At 41.7% G+C, this 19,277-nt stretch overlaps 1 protein-coding gene across 1 annotated transcript in view; it reads left to right on the top strand.

The window, feature by feature from the left end:
• Nucleotides 1–17,826, top strand: part of RIPPLY3 (ripply transcriptional repressor 3) — a 30,652-nt gene extending 12,826 nt beyond the window's left edge. The window contains exons 3-4 of the mRNA XM_050940136.1: nucleotides 10,872–10,939; nucleotides 14,844–17,826. Of these exons, the coding sequence (XP_050796093.1) occupies nucleotides 10,872–10,939; nucleotides 14,844–15,021 (246 nt within the window). The 3' untranslated portion in view covers nucleotides 15,022–17,826. The remainder of the gene's footprint in view (nucleotides 1–10,871; nucleotides 10,940–14,843) is intronic.
• The last annotated feature ends 1,451 nt before the right edge of the window (nucleotides 17,827–19,277 follow it).

Consider the following 19,277-nt stretch of genomic DNA (forward strand, 5'->3'; position numbering starts at 1 on the left):
GAGGCTTACCAGGGGCTTCACCCTTTTCGTCCCCGGTACCTGTCTCTGTTTGGGCAAACTTTTACTAGTGTCCTGCATGGTTTGAATGTGCAGAGCCATAAGCTTAGACTCCGTCTTGTCCTTTTCCCTTTCCAGTTGCCTATAAAAGTGTTGTGCCGCAGCTAAAATACCCTCTAAATTCTTGCCTTTCCGGTTAACGACTGCAACTATGGGAGGGTGAGAGGTATCTTGACCTTCCCCTTCATTAATGGCTACCTTCATTAATGGCTACCGGTGGGGGCCACTGTTTATATTTCATAAATAAGTTATTTAAATTATCTGGTGGGGATAACGGCAGCAGCCTAGAGGCCACCGCTCCCCAAAGAGGGGCTCCCGGACCATCTGCAGACTGGCCCGACAGTCCCTGGACACGGACTAGCTTTTTCTGAGTTTCCTGGACACGGACTAGCTTTTTCTGAGTTTCCTGGGCACGGACTAGTTTTTTCTGAGTTTTTTTTTTAAGTTTAAATTTTAACTTCTCTTGGGAGTCCTTCAGACCCCTTATTTGGAATTCCTGGTGCTGTTTTACTGTCTCATCATGCCAATTAAGATACGCATTGAACTGCCCCTGTGGTACGGCGTTGGCAAGAAGTGCACCTCGCAGGCACACAATCCTGTCAAGGTCGAAACTCCCTTCCAGTGGAAACTGTAATTTTGGATCATCCCTAGTATACCAATTTCATTCCTGTAAATATTTACATGTCAACGGACTATAACGTACATACATATATGCAGCAGGCGTGCCTCTTGGTGGGACTGGGATGCCTTTGGATCCGTCAGTCCCCATTCTTACTTCAGCCCGCTTTCACTCAAGCCACACACACAAGGGAATGCTTACTTGGATTGCCATGGTTCTAACACAAATGGCCTCTTTTCCTGACCTTGGCCGGGGCAAAGGGGTAGGTTTCCGTGGACCTGCACCACGGCGGGAGACCTACAAGGGAAAGAGGTAAGGGGGGGCGAACCTATAAGAAAATCTGTGGTCCTCGCACACCTTTTCCCTTGCCCAGAGCACCAGCCTTTAAGCCAACGGTGCCTCTGGAGCTAATGAGTCAGCGGTGCGGTTTTCCTGGGGGCTCCCCCTCTCTCTGAGAAGGAAAGGGAGCTTATGGCTCTGGAGGTCAAAGAAAGGGACCCTGCGGTCCTTTAAAAGACAGTACTCGAAGAGCGGTCACAGGGTCATAGGTAATGGAAGGGGAAGGGAAAAAGGACGGGGAAACATGCACGCATCTCAGCTGGATAGCCACTTACCAAGGCCTGCCAGCTGGGAAGCTTCACAGTCCTTCCAAGCTCAGCTGTAGGGCTTGCTTTCGAGACATTCCTGGTCACGAGCTTTCGCTTCGCAGGAGGCTCGGGGCATCTTCCCACAGCTGTCACTCACACAGGCCGCTCGGCCCTCACACACACAGGCACGTTCTTGACATAGTGGTCAAGGCAAGAAAACTCAAAACCCGGGTCCCCACCAATCCTGGTAGGAAGGGGACCCCCGATCAACTCCCAGGGCGTATTAGCCCAAGAGCGGATCAGGACTCTCCGGACCAAAAGGACCACGGTCTGTGGGCTGCCAGCTACCATGACGTTACCTTTAGTGACATTTCCCCAGGGAGAACAACCAGGTCCCAGATCAGTATCTGGACCCACCAAGATCCCTGAAAGGGCGTCAGGCCTGTCTGGCAGATAAAAGTTCAAATCCAGCTGGTGACTTACCCCAGCCGGAGCCTATGGATGAGTCCTCTCCCAGACCCCAATAGAGATTTCAAAAGGTCTCTTACCTCTCAGACGGGCCCAGGTGTGGGAGGAAACCGTCCACGTTCCTTCGGTCCAGGGAAGTCATCCGTGGAATCTGAGTCACGGCACCAAATTGTCGTGGAAAATTGACCATACGGTTGGTTTTGGATCAGACAGCCTGAGGCACTTTTATTGCTATAACAAGACTACAAGATTACAAGTATGCATACAGGGAGAGACAGAGTAACCCCATGCAAGAGGTAGGCTGCTCTGCCCTTTACAATTTTTACCAAGCTTATAAAGGTTGAACCCGCAAAACGTCATATTGATTACACAAGTTATTTGCCTTTTCTGGTAAATTAATATTGCAAATCAGCAGGTTATTTTACTGTTAGTTCAGTTTGGGGTATTTCCTGTTAGTGTTCTTTTGCAATTATGCTGACTGTTTTATAACCCCCCCTAATTGCAATTACATGTTGCAAAAGCCATTACCATATACAATATTGCAAATCAGCAAGCTATTTCAACATGTTCTGGCAGTGATTGCGCTGGTCATTCTGTGACCCCTCCTTACAGCAAGCTATTTCAACATGTCTCATGTGTTCTGGCAGTGCTTGCGCTGGTCATTCTGTGACCCCTCCTTACAGTTACCTAAGTAAGCAATATTTGCTACACTATACTTGCCTAAAGCTGAACTGGCACTCAAGGGACTTTCTGTCCTCCTCCCAGTTTCTTTTTTTGTCAGTGTGTCATACCCCATTTCTTCATACCTTAATGCTTAGTATGCTGATAAACCCATATGCAGGCCTCGGGATCCAACAAACAAACTGTCGTTATTTAGCATTGTTTAGTTAAAGCCCGGAGCCTACACACAGGGGCCTGCAAAAACAATTGCAAAGTTCATTTAACTATAAAACAATGGCAAAGCTTATCTAACAAAACGGGGGGGGGGGGGTGGTTATTTTCCCTATCATTGTTTAACCAGGAGATCTTGAATGATCTGAAACTCAAAAAGAGTCCTACAAAAAGTGGAAACTAGGTCAAATAACAAAGGATGGATATAAACAAAATTAGAAAGGCCAAGGCACAAAACAAGATTATACTAGCTAGGAACACAAAGGGTAACAGGAAAAAATTCTATAAATACATTAGAACCAAGAGGAAGAGTAAGGACAGGGTAGCCCATTACTTGGGTGAGGGGAGACAATAAACAGCAAATGTGGAAATGGCAGAAGTGCTAAATGACCCAGTGAATGTCCTTGAAAATGAGGTAGGATCAGAAGCTAAAAAAGGGAAAGAACAGGTTAAAAATTACTTAGACAAGTTAAATGTCTTCAAGTCACCAGGACCTGATGAAATACATCCTAGAATACTCAAGGAGCTGAGTAAGGAGATATTTGAACCATTAGCAATTATCTTTGAAAAGTCATGGAAAACAGGAGAGATTCCAGAGGACTGAAAAAGAGCAAATATAGTGCCAATCTATAAAAAGGGAAATAAGGACAACCTAGGGAATTACAGACCAATCATCTTAACTTCAGTACCCAGAAAGATAATGGAGCAAATAATTAAGCAATCAATTTGCGAACACTTAGAAGATAATAAGGTGATAAGTAACAAGCACAGTGGATTATTCAAGAACAAATCATTACTTTGACAGGGTAACAAGCCTTGTGGATGGGGTGGGGCGGGATTAAATGTGTCGTATCTTGACTTCAGTACGACTTTTGATACTGTCTCACATGACCTTCTCATAAACAAACTAGGAAAATACAACCTAGATGGAGCAACTATAAGATGGGTGCATAACTGGTTGGAAAACCATTCCCAGAGAGTAATCAGTCGTTCACAGTCAAGCAGGAAGGGCATATTAAGTTGGGCCCTGCAGGGATCAGTTCTGGGTCTGGTTCTGTTCAATATCTTCTTCAATAATTTAGATAGTGAACATAAGAACATAAAAACGGCCAGACCAGGTCAGACCAAAGGTCCATCCAGCCCAATATCCTGTCTGCTGATAGTGGCCAGTGCCAGGTGCCCCAGAGGAAGTGAAGGGGGGAGGGATAGCTCAGTGGTTTGAGCATTGGCCTGCTAAACCCAAGGTTGTGAGCTTGATCCTTGAGGTGGCCACATAGGGATCTGGGGCAAAAGTTAATATTTGGTCCTGCTAGTGAAAGCAGAGGGCTAGACTCAATGACCTTTCAAGGTCCCTTCCAGTTCTAGGCAATTGGTATATCTCCAATTATTATTTATTATAACCTAACAGGTAATGATCAAGTGATCTCTCTCCTGCCATCCATCTCCACCCTCTGACAAACAGAGGCTAGGGACATCTTTCCCTTTAAAATGCTTAATAGGAGTCCAGAGTGAAAGTTTTCATTTAGTTCTCTAATCTTCATGGATTATTCCATAGATCTGGATTATTAATATCAAAAACTAGCAGAAAAAACACACAAACATTTCAGGCCATCTTTATAGATTTTAAAGAAGAAGAAAAGAGTACAAGTTTGACAATACTTGTTAGATGCACCACATTATATTACAGGTTTGTCTACACAGGGGTGGGGCAACTAATCTGCCACTTTTGAGTTAATTCACTTTGAAAACGCTTGCGTATGCACAACACAACTAATTGTAGTGCATGGACTCTGCATTTATAATGAACTCTGGAGACCCGCAAAGCAAGTTAGTCTAATATTGTTCATGTGCATGCAGTGATGCTATGCGCTGCTTTGGTAGTCTTTTAACACCTATCCCATGGTGCTTTGCAGGCAACCATTGCTGACATGTCTGTTTACCTCTGTGCCCTCCTCTGCTTTGGGATGAAGTTGACTGCATGTCCCTATACATTTAAAAGCTGGCACACAGACAGATTTTGTCCACTCACTCCTGGATTCCAGTTTACCACAATAGCTGCAATAATACTCCAGAAGCCTCCACCATGCCTTGAGCAGCCAGTTGGAGCCTAACCAAGACCTTGGAGCTCATCACCACCTGAGGCAAAGTATTAGTGCAGGAAGCTCTTGTGACCAGCCACTGTAATAAAAACCTTTTTTGTGGACATTGCTAGATAGATGTCAATGAGAAGGTGGCACAATTGGGATGCCAAACAGGACCAGATAGGCAATGAAAAGCTCAGGAGCACCTACATTAAAGACAAGGGACAAAAGGGAAAAAATCCAGCAGGGGACTTGTTTCAAGTCCTTATCAATGACAGAATGGTTGGCAAACCTGAGGGGCATAAAACAGAAAACTTGTGATGAAATGTTCATGGACATTATTACAGCATCCCAGAAACAAAAAAAATCCAAAAAATGCAGAGAGGTAGAGTCAGTATCTGAAGACTAAGAGGAATCCAACAAGGAGCTTTCCAGGGAGATCACTGCAGTGGCAAAGAACAGTATGGAAAGAGATACAGGGACGAAGAGCTCCTGGAGGCAATAAAAAGCCCTGATGCTCTGTTGCAGCACGTTACTGTTAGGGCAGCAGGCAATGCAGTACTGCAAACCACCACCCAGCCATGTTATGCAGCCCCTGGACAATACAGACTACGAGAACAACTCCCCTCCCCTCTCCCAGAGGCCATTCCTCCTTCCAGACCATCAAGAACAGCGGCAAATGGACCTCAGCCCTTTTGAGCCCTCTATTGCCCCTGGTATATTTGAGCTTTGGCCCTCTATCCCAGAAAGCCATAAACCAGAAGAGCCAGAGTCAAGATCTATACTTGCCAGTGACTTTAAACTCCTCAGCCCATTGTGTTGTGCCTGGCAGTGCACTGTTTTGTTTCACTGGTGGTTCAATGAAACGGTTTTGTTTTTAACATGTTGTTTAATAATTAAAAGCCATTTGTCATTTTTGTTTCAGTTGAACCTTCACTTCTGTTACATAACAGATTATGAAATTAAAAGTTCATTATTACATTAATGAGGAACCAGCAGTTCATTTTACACGGAAAATAGTTGTTTGCACTGATTCATAAGGTTTTACAAACATGTAGGCAACAACGCAGGGTGCAATAGGTATTGCCACAATGTTGCACTTCCAACACCCATAAACAATGTTGAAACGAAACTAATGCCACACCCTTCACAGGTTTAAAGCTTTATTTACAGCTGCAGTTTCAGGCCTGAGACTCAAAATAAGAGCAATAGGCAGCCCTGACAGCATTTACCTTGGCTGTTTGCGTTCTGTATTGGACACCTTGTTGGGTGCTGAAGCAGCTGAGCAAGTTTCTGCACCTCAGCCTCTCATCCACCACTAGCTTACTCTCACAAATATAGTGCAAAATACAACCATTGCTGCTATGATCGCCAGGATGCTTTTCTGCAGCTTCCCATCTACTTCTCCAACAGCACCATTTCACTTTCAGATGTCTACTCAGCTACTGTTCTGCAGCTACTGAAGCAGTACTTAAACAGTTTCTTCCTTGTGTCCAAGTGGTCTGTGAATGGCTTCATTAACCAGGGAAGCAGAGAATAAGCTGGGTCTCACAGGATGACCAAAGCAATGTGCACATCAATAAAAGTCCACAGTGTTGCTGGGGCAAACAGTCCTTTCTCCATTAATTTTAATAGAGCAGAGTTCCAAAATATCCTAGCTTCGTGTGGACTCTTCCAGACAACCCAGCATTTGTGTCCATAAGCCTGCCATGGTTTCTGACAAGCCTTTGGAGCACCATGGAGAAATACTCTTTTCTGCTTATGAATTCTGAGCCCTGATGGGGCTAATAGGCATATGGGTCGCATCAATTGCCCAATACAGTCTGGGAACCTCATGCATGCAAAGCCATCAATAACCTCCTGAGAATTACCAAGCTTTTTAACATGGTGCAACAGTACCTTTTCCATGGCATCATACACCTGCATGACAATGACTGCAACGGTCGATCTTCCCACACCAAAATTGGTTTGCTATGGAGCAGTAGCATTTGGGGGTGTCCAGTGTCCAGATGGCAATTGCTACCTGCAGTGCCCCATACTCTTGGGTAAGCATATTGGTACGCTGCCACTGAAGCTCCAGGGCTAGTGCAGCACATATCTCCAGAAAGGTTGTCTTCCCCATCCTGAAATTCTCTCACCATTGCTGGTCATCCCACGTCTGCAGAACAATCATTTCCTACCAATCCACGCTAGTTTCCTGAGCCGAGAAACAGCACTGCACACTGTGAAGCTGCTCCAGGAATGGTCCTTGTGATGGGTTGGATCACAGAACCCCCCTTGAGAGCTGCCACCTGATGTGCCAAGACTACCTGTCTCCCTGCCTTTCTGCCCTGTCAGCTTAAGATTTCAGTGCCCTGCTTGGTTTGAGCCAGACTTGCTAACCTGCTGCAAACCCAGACCCAGGTCTGAATCACGTCCCCTAACAGCTGTAGGCTTACCTGAAAGCAGTTAACCGAAGTGTTCTTGTCTTTAACACTCAGTTGCCCAACTCCCAATGGGGTCTAAACCCAAATAAATCCATTTTACCCTGTATAAAGCTTATGCAGGGTAAACTAATAAATTGTTCGCCCTCTATAACACTGATAGAGAGATATGCACAGCTGTTTGCCCATCCAGGTATTAACACATACTCTGAGTTAATTAATAAGTAAAAAGTGATTTTATTAAATACAGAAAGTAGGATTTAAGTGGTTCCAAGTAGTAACAGACAGAACAAAGTAAGTCACCAAGCAAAATAAAATAAAACGCACAAATCTATGTCTAATCAAACTGAATACAGATAATCTCCTTCTTAGAGATGCTTCAGTAACTTTTTTCCTCAGACTGGACACCTTCCAGGCCTGGACATAATTCTTTCTTCTGGTACAGCTCTCGTTCCAGCTCAGGTGGTAGCTAGGGGATTCTTCATGATGGCTCGTCTTTGTTCTGTTCCACCCATTTATGTATCTTTTGCATAAGGCAGGAATCCTTTGTCCCTCTGGGTTCCCTCCCCCCTGCCACTTCTCAATGGAAAAGCACTAGGTAAAGATGAATTCCAGTTCAGGTGACATGATCACATGTCACTGTAAGACCCCAAGCCTTCACTCCTCCCAGCCTGACTCACAGGAAGGCTTGCCTGCAAACAGAGCCATCCACAGTCAATTGTCCTGGTTGATGAGAGCCATCAAGATTCCAAACAACCATTAATGGTCCACACTTTGCATAATTACAGTAGGCCCTCAGAGATACATTTCATGTTTCTAGTTTCAGATACAAGAGTGATACATTTATACAAATAGGATGACCACCACTCAGTAGATTGTAAGCTTTGTAATGATACCTTGCAAGAGACCTTTTGTATGAAACATATTCCAGTTACATTATATTCACTCATTAGCATATTTTTATAAAATCATTATCAAGTGCAACATCACAGTCCTCTACTATCAGTTGCTTGGTGTCTTCCTCATCCCCATCCTGGTTCCATTGCTGCTGAAGATTCTTCTGTTGCTGGAAGAGCTGCTCTACCACATTGTTTGCTCTGTAGTGCAGCTGGTGAAGTCCAGCACTGATTCATTCAGTGTTGAGTGCTGAAATACACATCAAGCAGCCTCTGTATATTTGAGGTTGCCAGAATAGTGGCATGGAGCATTGTTGGGACAGAGCTGGCTGACAGCAATTCTAAAATGGCGTTGGCCTACACATAAAGTAAGAACAGGGCAAAGACAGATGAATCATGGGGTTTTTCCTTTATTAAAGTTGAATTCCCTGGCTTCTGCTTTGCATCCCACAATGTGCAGCAAGAAAAAAACCACAATGGACTTTTCTCAGCAGCAGAGCAAAGGAGCATGGGATACCCTCCAAGGATGTCATGCTTTCAGTTCTCAGCAAGTCACTGCCATGTGAACACAATGATGCACATTGACAGAGGGCATACCATCCCATGTGCATGCTACTACTGCAGCTTGCATACTGTGCATTCTCTGATGTGCAGCAAAAAGATGCAGATTAAACCCCTATGCAGACATATCTTGTTTTTCAGAGCCCCCAGCAAATCAGTACAAATATGCTCTTTTGCGTGTTTAGCCAGCATAACAAGATCCCTTTCAAAGTCTCCATCAAACAGGACACCATCTTAGAATCTGACCATCCTTTTAATAAGACCCAGATTAAGTTTCAGGTCACAGGTTTTCAGTACGGACAAGGCATTCTGCCTTGTTGTGGAAGGATTGTCATATTTCTCAACAGTATAGTATCCAATGGAGAAAATGTCTTTCTTTTTCCTTGACTTTGAGTGAATATTTCTAGAGACAATCACCAAATTCCTGTCCTCCATAGAAAAGACTATATTTGTAGATTACAGTTTTATATTTGTGAACAAGCACTGAAATTCTGAGCCCAAAAGGAGTTGTTTTTTCTAAAAAAGCCATGATAATAGGAAGCAACAGTGAAAATTATTTTGTGACAATTTTGCTGTAATGAAGGGTTAGACTTCACTATATGTAAACATTCAGTAACTACGTATTGATGAAATCTGCAGTAAATCTTGATTTTCTTTGTACAACACTTGAGGTCATACACATATAAGGGGTAAAATAGGGCAATGGATTCATTGATCCAGGACGGAATTGTGAGCTGTATAGGGGCTTTCAAATACAAATTCAAAGCAAAGTTTTTATCTACATTTTGCTTCACTGACTTTAATCTTTCATAGTGCCCTCAGAATGTTTTTGTAAAGGGGCACTCACCTGTTGAGCAGCTGGGTGTGGTACTACAGTCCTTTTCTTGCTTCTGGTGTCCCGTGCAGGCTGCCAGCCACCCTGGGTGGGTTGTCAGTGTCTTGACCCTCCAGTCAAGTCACAGTGTCCAAATAAATCCTTTCTGGCATATTAAAAAGTCCAATAATTAAACAGTCTATTTCCCCTCACTAGGGCCTTCAGCCCTGCCTCTGGGCCCTTTAAATTCAGTCCTGTATTTTAGCTCCTAAACAAGGCCTGTACCCTTCTTGGGGTTTACACTACTTTATCTAGGCCTCTAGAGGAACCCAGCCCAGGCACCCTATACACAGCAGCCACACACTGCTCACCACCTTTATCTCCAGCCTATCTCAGGATCAACATCCCCAGGTTCTTCTTCCTCTGCAATTTCAGTGTAAATTCAGCCAGAAATAACCTCTAGCTACTTGTCATTCTCCTTTGGCCAGAGAGGACCCCACTTTTTCCCTCTTTGGTCCCAACCAGGAACTGATATGCTAAGCTCCTGCAGCTCCTTTTATCTGAGCCTGCTGGGTTCTGACTAGCTGTCTCTAGCCCTTGGAGAACCAGGTCTCTCTAGTTTTCAAGATAGCCACTCCAGTAAGGCCTCTCTGGGCAGCGGTGGTGGACCACTTTTGAGGTTCTTTTCCTTGTATCTTGCTTTTTCCTGGGGTGGGGTGCAGGAAAGCAGCAGGACTTCCCCAGTACAACCCATCACAACTTTGCAGTACCAAGTTAGTCATTGCAGTATCAGAACCTGTGTAGGTAAGTTCAGCAATAGCTATCCATAGACTATTCTCTATGAACAGGGATACAGACTAGATGATCCAAAATATCTTTTTCATCTCCAACTTCCGTGGTACCTTCCTCATTTTGAAAAAATTCTGTGGGACCTTTGATTTCACTCAGCAGCTCCCTCTCCAGGACCAGGGTAAAAGGGACTTCAGTTTAACATCTCCTTCACAGTACCTCTAATAGTGCAGCATCTCCTAGTACTCCACTACAGTGTCTGCATTTGGGTAGGAGTACAAATTGTGGTGCGGCTCAAGTCCTCCATTTTAGAGGTTATTGCTGCCAGCTGAACCCAACCAACACAAAAAAAATGTCTTGGTGAGTTTGTTCAGCACCTAGCACAATGGACTGAGGCCATTAGGTGCTACATTAGCAAAGTAATAATAATAGTAATCATTTAAAAATAAATGTTCCCTTTAAAACAAAAGCCTGAAATATTTAATTATTCATTTAGATGGGAAGTTTTAAGTACAGTAGTTTGAAAATTTAACTCAGTGGAATTATACTTTACGGATGTCTGATATTATAATACCTGAGCTTTAATTAATATACATTACTGCATTTTCTTGCCATTACAAGAAAATTGTAAAATCTTAGATAATTTGTATAGCTGTTTCTAAATTACACATATGTGTCTTTACAGTCTGAACTGGACGGTGATCAGAGAAATTTTAGCTCAAAAGGAGCTTTGGGGTTTCAGCATCCAGTGAGGTGAGATGAATCCTATAAGTTGATCCAGGAAAAGTGAAATTTGTATTTTTGTTCTTCAGTAATAAATTTCTTCCGTGGCAAAGTGTAATTCACCTGAGAAGACACACAAGGTAAGCAGGATCTGAAGCTACATGCTAAATCATGACATTAGAAAGCCATAGAAAGAGCCAATGTCATCCTGACAGACCAGATTTACCCACTGTGGGTTAAGGTTTCATAATTAACATCCCCTCAAAAAAGGAAATTGAAAGTCAAGGTATCTAATAGACTCATAGACTCTAGGACTGGAAGGGACCTCGAGAGGTCATCGAGTCCAGTCCCCTGCCCTCATGGCAGGACCAAATACTGTCTAGACCATCCCTGATAGACATTTATCTAACCTACTCTTAAATATCTCCAGAGATGGAGATTCCACAACTTCCCTAGGCAATCTATTCCAGTGTTTAACTACCCTGACAGTTAGAAACTTTTTCCTAATGTCCAACCTAAATCTCCCTTGCTGCAGTTTAAGCCCATTGTTTCTTGTTCTATCATTGGAGGCTAAGGTGAACAAGTTTTCTCCCTCCTCCTGATGACACCCTTTTAGATACCTGAAAACTGCTATCATGTCCCCTCTCAGTCTTCTTTTTTCCAAACTAAACAAACCCAATTCCTTCAGCCTTCCTTCATAGGTCATGTTCTCAAGACCTTTAATCATTCTTGTTGCTCTTCTCTGGACCCTCTCCAATTTCTCCACATCTTTCTTGAAATGCGGTGCCCAGAACTGGACACAATACTCCAGTTGAGGCCTAACCAGCGCAGAGTAAAGCGGAAGAATGACTTCTCGTGTCTTGTTTACAACACACCTGTTAATGCATCCCAGAATCATGTTTGCTTTTTTTGCAACAGTATCACACTGTTGACTCATATTAAGCTTGTGGTCCACTATGACCCCTAGATCTCTTTCTGCCATACTCCTTCCTAGACAGTCTCTTCCCATTCTGTATGTGTGAAACTGATTGTTCCTTCCTAAGTGGAGCACTTTGCATTTATCTTTATTGAACTTCATCCTGTTTACCTCAGACCATTTCTCCAATTTGTCCAGATCATTTTGAATTTTGACCCTGTCCTCCAAAGCAGTTGCAATCCCTCCCAGTTTGATATCGTCCGCAAACTTAATAAGTGTACTTTCTATGCCAACATCTAAATCATTGATGAAGATATTGAACAGAACCGGTCCCAAAACAGACCCCTGCGGAACCCCACTTGTTATACCTTTCCAGCAGGATTGGGAGCCATTAACAACTACTCTCTGAGTACGGTTATCCAGCCAGTTATGCACCCACCTTATAGTAGCCCCATCTAAATTGTACTTTCCTAGCTTATCTATAAGAATATCATGAGAGACTGTATCAAATGCCTTACTAAAGTCTAGGTATATCTCATCCACCGCTTCTCCCTTATCCACAAGGCTCGTTATCCTATCAAAGAACGCTATCAGATTAGTTTGACACGATTTGTTCTTTACAAATCCATGCTGGCTATTCCCTATCACCTTACCACCTTCCAAGTGTTTGCAGATGATTTCTTTGATTACCTGCTCCATTATCTTCCCTGGCACAGAAGTTAAACTAACTGGTCTGTAGTTTCCTGGGTTGTTTTTATTTCCCTTTTTATAGATGGGCACTATATTTGCCCCCTTCCAGTCTTCTGGAATCTCCCCCGTCTCCCATGATTTCCCAAAGATAATAGCTAGAGGCTCAGATACCTCTTCCATTAACTCCTTGAGTATTCTAGGATGCATTTCATCAGGCCCTGGTGACTTGCAGGCATCTAACTTTTCTAAGTGATTTTTTACTTGCTCTTTCCTTATTTTCTCTTCTAAACCTACCCTCTTCCTGTAAGCATTCACTATACTAGACATTCCTTCAGACTTCTCAGTGAAGACCGAAACAAAGAAGTCATTAAGCATCTCTGCCATTTCCAAGTCTCCCGTTACTGTTTCCCCCTCCTTATTGAGCAGTGGGCCTACCCTGTCCTTAGTCTTCCTCTTGCTTCTAATGTATTGATAAAAAGTCTTCTTGTTTCCCTTTATTCCCATAGCTAGTTTGAGTTCATTTTGTGCCTTTGCTTTTCTAATCTTGCCTCTGCATTCCTGTGTTATTTGCCTATATTCATCCTTCGTGATCTGACCTAGTTTCCATTTTTTATATGACGCCTTTTTATTTTGTAGGTCACGCAAGATCTCAAGGGTAAGCCAAGGTGGTCTTTTGCCACATTTTCTATCTTTCCTAACCATTGGAATAACTTGCTTTTGGGCCCTTAATAGCATCCCTTTGAAAAAACTGCCAACTTTCCTCAGTTGTTTTTCCTCTCAGTCTTAATTCCCATGGGACCTTGCCTATCAGCTCTCTGAGCTTACCAAAATCCGCCTTCCTGAAATCCATTGTCTCTATTCTGCTGTACTCCCTTCTACCTTTCCTTAGAATTGCAAACTCTATGATTTCATGATCATTTTCACCCAAGCTTCCTTCTACTTTCAAATTCTCAACAAGTTCCTCCCTATTTGTTAAAATCAAGTCTAGAACAGCTTCCCTCCTAGTAGCTTTTTCAACTTTCTGCAATAAAAAGTTGTCTGCAATGCAGTCCAGGAACTTATTGGATCGTCTGTGCCCCGCGGTGTTATTTTCCCAACATATATCTGGATAGTTTAAGTCCCCCATCACCACCAAATCTTGGGCTTTGGATGATTTTGTTAGTTGTTTGAAAAAAGCCTCATCCACCTCTTCCGCCTGATTAGGTGGCCTGTAGTAGACTCCCAGCACGACATCACCTGTGTTTTTTACCCCTTTTAGCCTAACCCAGAGACTCTCCACCCTTCCGTCTCCTATGTCCATCTCCATCTCAGTCCAAGTGTGTACATTTTTAATATATAAGGCAACACCTCCTCCCTTTTTCCCCTGTCTATCCTTCCTGAGCAAACTATACCCATCCACACCAACATTCCAGTCGTGTGTATTATCCCACCAAGTTTCAGTAATGCCAATAATGTCATAGTTGTATTTATTTATTAGCACTTCCAGTTCTTCCTGCTTATTAATGGTACATATCTTCTCCTCCTCTACCCAGAGAGATACATCTTACCACTAGAACCACCCCACACAAAAACAGATCGCAGCCTTAAACTAGCCTTCCAGCACCCTTCCTCAAACTCCCCACCACCATTAACAAACAAGCAAATTTGACACCATCAGCTCAGGATTGAACAAAGACTGTGAATGGCTTGCCAACTACAGAACCAGTTTCTCCTCTCTTGGTTTTCACACCTCAACTGCTAGAACAGGGCCTCATCCTCCCTGATTGAACTGACCTCGTTATCTCTAGCTTGCTTGCTAGCATATATATACCTGCCCCTGGAAATTTCCACTACATGCATCTGAGGAAGTGGGTATTCACCCACGAAAGCTCATGCTCCAAAACCTCTGTTAGTCTATAAGGTGCCACAGGATTCTTTGCTGCTTTTATTCTCTCCCTGACTACCAAGTCTGCACAGTTCTAGAAAAATCACATTTGTCATGTTCTCAGGAGCAGCACTTTGTCAAATAGAGACCTCTGGCTAACCCAATATTTGGCCTTTCCCTCCCAAAAAAGTAACTGGGGATAAATAGTCACTGCGAACACCAATAGTACTGACCAGGGAAGAGATGGGACTACTTCAGTAAGGCCTTTAGATTGAAGGATGGTTTAAAGCATGGAGAGATGAAGAGGAGAGAGAGAAGTCATCAAGGACGCAGAGGAGCCTCCCTTCCACAAAGAAGGGAAGAAATATAGCCTTCAGACACAAGCCTTGAATCAGTTAGTCTGGAAGGATTCTAATAGTTTTACATGGTTTTTATAAGTGGTTTTTTTTGTTTTACTTTACTAGACTTTATTTGCCCAAATCTAAATCCCAGAAGTTCCTACACAACATTGGAAAGAAGGTTCTGGCCAGTTTTCCAGTACAAGCCACAATTCATTTCTACAATGACGACTCTGATTCTGAAGATGACGAGGAAGGAAATCAGCTTTATAATGAACATAGTCAGCCTCTGAGGACCATGTAAATCAAGAGACAAAAAATGGCCTCTAATGTGTTTACTAGCAAAAATCATATAAACCAAAAAACAGATCTAAAGCTCATGTGAGAATCATCTTGCTGTCATGTGAAAAATAGTGGGGAGATGGAAATGGCAACAAACATGGAAGGTTTGTTTTCTTTTGGGGGGGCTTACAGGAACAAAAGTCCTTAGAGTAGTTTTTAGAATTTTAAGTTGCAGAGCTTTGTGTGGTCCCCAAACTCACTCTGGCTGGAGTAACATCTGTATTAAGACCATTAATGTCACTGTTACCATTGCACTGTGCTCAGCACAAATGCTATTTTATGTTGTGTTGGAAGATGAAAATATATGCCTTATTATGGGGAAAATATGCATGCCCCCAACACCTCTCTACATTAGATTTTTTTGGTGAGATGTGTAAAATGAGAAACTCATATCCATTGTCCCACTATATCATATGGGATTCTGCCTGTAAACTGCTACAAGTTCTGCTCCCTAAGTAATCAGAAAAGAGCCCTGCCATTAATCAGGAAAAGGTGCCAAAGCATGAATAATAAAATATGATTTAACAGTGAATTAAAGGGTGTATTTGAGAATTTTAAACAACAACAACAAAAAATGCTGAGGTATAGCTATAGAAGGACCTTAGATGCATGAAAAATGTGCAGAAGAGAACATTTAAGAAGGGTCCAAACTGCTAAATTCAAATCCTATTCTAAACTTTTCTAAAATTTAGTGGGTTTGAAGATGGAATTTTAGCATAGCTTATTACAAATCAACTATAAAGTTTGGATTTAGAGCAGAACATCCTCTAGTTTATTTTGTATTCAAATGCAGGGGACTAAGTTACTGCTTAGTCTTGCTAATTGCTTTCATAAGCCATTTTAACAGCATTAAGCCATGTTCACCTTTCTAGACGAAGCTTTTAAAATCTGCTTCCTATCACAGACTTTGACATGTAGGCAGGGTTTTGAAAGGATTCTTTATTGCACCCCTCCCCCGCAAACTTCCAAATTCAAATCTCTCTTCCTAGTTGTTCTCTAGTTTCTCACTCTTTGTCTTATAAATATTTTGTACAGTTTCTAGATGTATGAAAATAATTAACTGCCGTCTTATTTTGAGTACAGCCATGATTCTGCAAAGATTTATGCATGTGCTTAACTTTATGTATGTGAATATTTCAGTTGAAATCAGTAGGACTACTCTTGTCCCTAAAGTTATGTGCTTGAATAATTGCTTGCAGAATTAGGGTATAAAACATTCCATTGCATTAAATTAGATTTATTGGAACAATATCAATTTAAGTTTTTAAATGTTTTCTCTCCTTTGTAAAAACTTGTATACAGATTAGAAAATAAAATTTCTCACTTTTCATTTGAGAAACATTAATGTTCTCCTTTCCCCTAAATTTCTAATGGAATTGAAATGAGCATTGCTATTTATTTCCTTCTTTGTGCTGCAGTCACATGATTACAATGTATCTCTGGGATCAGGACAAGTCCAATCCTGTAGTTCTTCATTTAAGTACAGTACATGTATTGTCTTCTGTAGGTCATTTTCTGTGAGTCATGATTGCTCATATGAATAAGGGATTGTAGAATCAGGGCCAATGTTAGTTACCAGCTGCTGCATTGGGTGGCAAAGGAACTAGGTTTTGTTTTCACATCATAGTTACTGCATGATAGTAATAGTAACAATGGGATTTTTAAGGAAAAGAGCATACTTGGAATCAGGGAATATCCCCCACTGCAGAATCCAACTGTTTTAAGGATAGATCTAATAAAGAAGAGTTCAAAACGTTTTGAGCATGCACCATTAACATTTTTACAAACTATTCAGTAAATGTAGACACACTGAAAGAGTGCTGTAAAAGCCATTTAAACTAAAATCAATTAACTAGTTAGCGCACAAACTTTGCATTCACACTTTTTAATCTCGAACAAAGTATACACAAAGAAGTCCTTTAATGCTAGTAGTACCCATTGCCTTTGCATCTTTCAAGGCGCGGTGGCTGTTTCCATTATAAAACATTTTCTGTTTTATTCATCCTAAGCTGAAATTTTACATATGAGTTTTGAGTCAGGATGTAAATATTATCCAAAAAATAGCTAACATTATTTAAGCTCTTACTCATACACTTTAATCTAATATTATTAAAGTTCCTTGAAGGGTATGAACTACAGGAAAAATACCGAGTTAACTAAAACCTTTCCAATTTCACTCATGCCATTATGTATAGAGGGATCTGAGCCCATGTAGCGTATGACAATATATTATCCATTGACTTAATATATTTCAGAAAGAGCCCTTAATATTACACAATACTATACCTTAACACAACTCTGACTAAAACACAAGACACATGCACATTTGAAAAAAAAGACTAAAGTAAAATTCAACAATATGCTCATCAAAAGCAGTATTTAACTTCCAATATAAATTTTATTGATTTTTTGACTCAGACCCTTTGTCATATTATGAGAATACACTACCTCATCAACAGCAAGAAAGAAAGCTAAGAAAAACACAATAGGTACTTACCAGCTGAGAAAAAAAAAACATCCAGCAGCTACTAGTTACAAAATTGCTCTCCTTGAGAGATGGCTAGTTAGCGCTGCAAAATTTTTAAAGGGCTACTAACAGAAATGCATGAAGGGGAAAAAAGGTTCTTAAAGGTCAACTCTGTACAGATGAACATTAGTAAGAAATAAGTAAATCACTAGACCATGTGCTCCTGAAGAAAGATGTATTTGTATTATACATATCAAATGCATCTTTGTGTGTGTTTATTTAAAAGGGGAAATTATAGCATTTTAAAATGAGTAATATTTGATTTAGTGTGAATTACAATATTGGAATATTACATTACAGAATTAGTTTTTTAAGCAAGCTAGGATAAGAGGCATATCCAACAGATAAGATAAATTGTATGTATTACAATCCTTCTGGGAGGGAAAAATGTGACAATAAATTTGATATCCCTGCATTTACATGGATTACACTGCTCTACAGCCAAAATGCTTCTGAAATAAATGTAGTCCAACTTTACTAATTCTGGGTCACTGAGAATGAAAATGATGCTTAAAATTGTTGATTGGCTCTAGTTTTCAAGATATGCTATTGGGTCAGTATATACGACCCTTGACTTGGGAATGGCGGAGGATAAGTGAGTTATAAAGGGAAGGGGTCTCAATTTAAACCAGAAATGACTAAAATACATCTTTGACTGGATCTATGAATAAATCTATGACTGCGTTTGGACAGTACTTGCTTTTTAGGCAAAACAATGAATGATGCAATCTGAAGCTGGTATTGTGTCATACATGATATGAATTGCATCATGGTATTCCTAGAAGTCATGGATGATGCAATCATAACGAAGCTTACATCACTCTGCTGAACAAATTGCCCTATATCAGCTCTAGAAATCATACAGTGTCATGCTCTCTTATTTGTCAGTGTTTGATTTTGCAAAGGGACACATTTCTGTTTAGCCAAAGTGAGCAGAGATGCCTCGTACTTGTGTGAACAGTGCAGATAACTTCTGCTATGTTTGTGGTTGAAGTGACTTTTGCATCACAAAAGCACAGTATAACCACTATGGTTAAGAAAGCCTATCACCTTTATTTTGGCTGCAAAATTGGAGATCAGGACAAGAGGTGGGCCCCACACATATGCTGCAACACTTGTGCAACAAATCTTCGCCAGTGGTTGAACAGGAAAAGGAAATGCAGTGCCAATGATTTGGAGAGAGCCAACAGATCATACCAGCAATTGTTACTTCTGCATGGTGCCTCCAGTTGGGAAAGGTGTGTCAAAGAAGAAAAAGTGGACTGTGCATTATCCAAACATTCCTTCAGCTATACGCCCAGTACCCCACGGAGAAGGACTGCCAGTTCCTGATGCACCAGAATCATTCTCACTTGAGTCAGACGAGGAAGAGGATGAGGATGAAACTTCTGGTCCTGAACCATCAATGTCACAGGACCCACATTTTCTCCCATCCTCCTCCTCTGAACCACACCTCATAACACAAGGTGAACTGAATGACCTTGTCAGGGATTTGGAACTACCCAAGAGTAAGGCAGAGCTGTTGGGCTCCAGACTACAGCAGTGGAATCTCCTGGCAGGCTGTCAGGGCAAATGGAGCCCATCAGTGCTTGCAGACTATTGCTGGACAGTGACAAGGGATGCTCCATTTAATGAATACAAGAGACAAGCCAAGAAGTGCCAAGTAGACACTGAATAGGACTAAATTATGT

The sequence above is a fragment of the Gopherus flavomarginatus genome, chromosome 1 (assembly GCF_025201925.1).
Source record: "Gopherus flavomarginatus isolate rGopFla2 chromosome 1, rGopFla2.mat.asm, whole genome shotgun sequence".
In the NCBI taxonomy this organism is placed as follows: domain Eukaryota; kingdom Metazoa; phylum Chordata; order Testudines; family Testudinidae; genus Gopherus; species Gopherus flavomarginatus.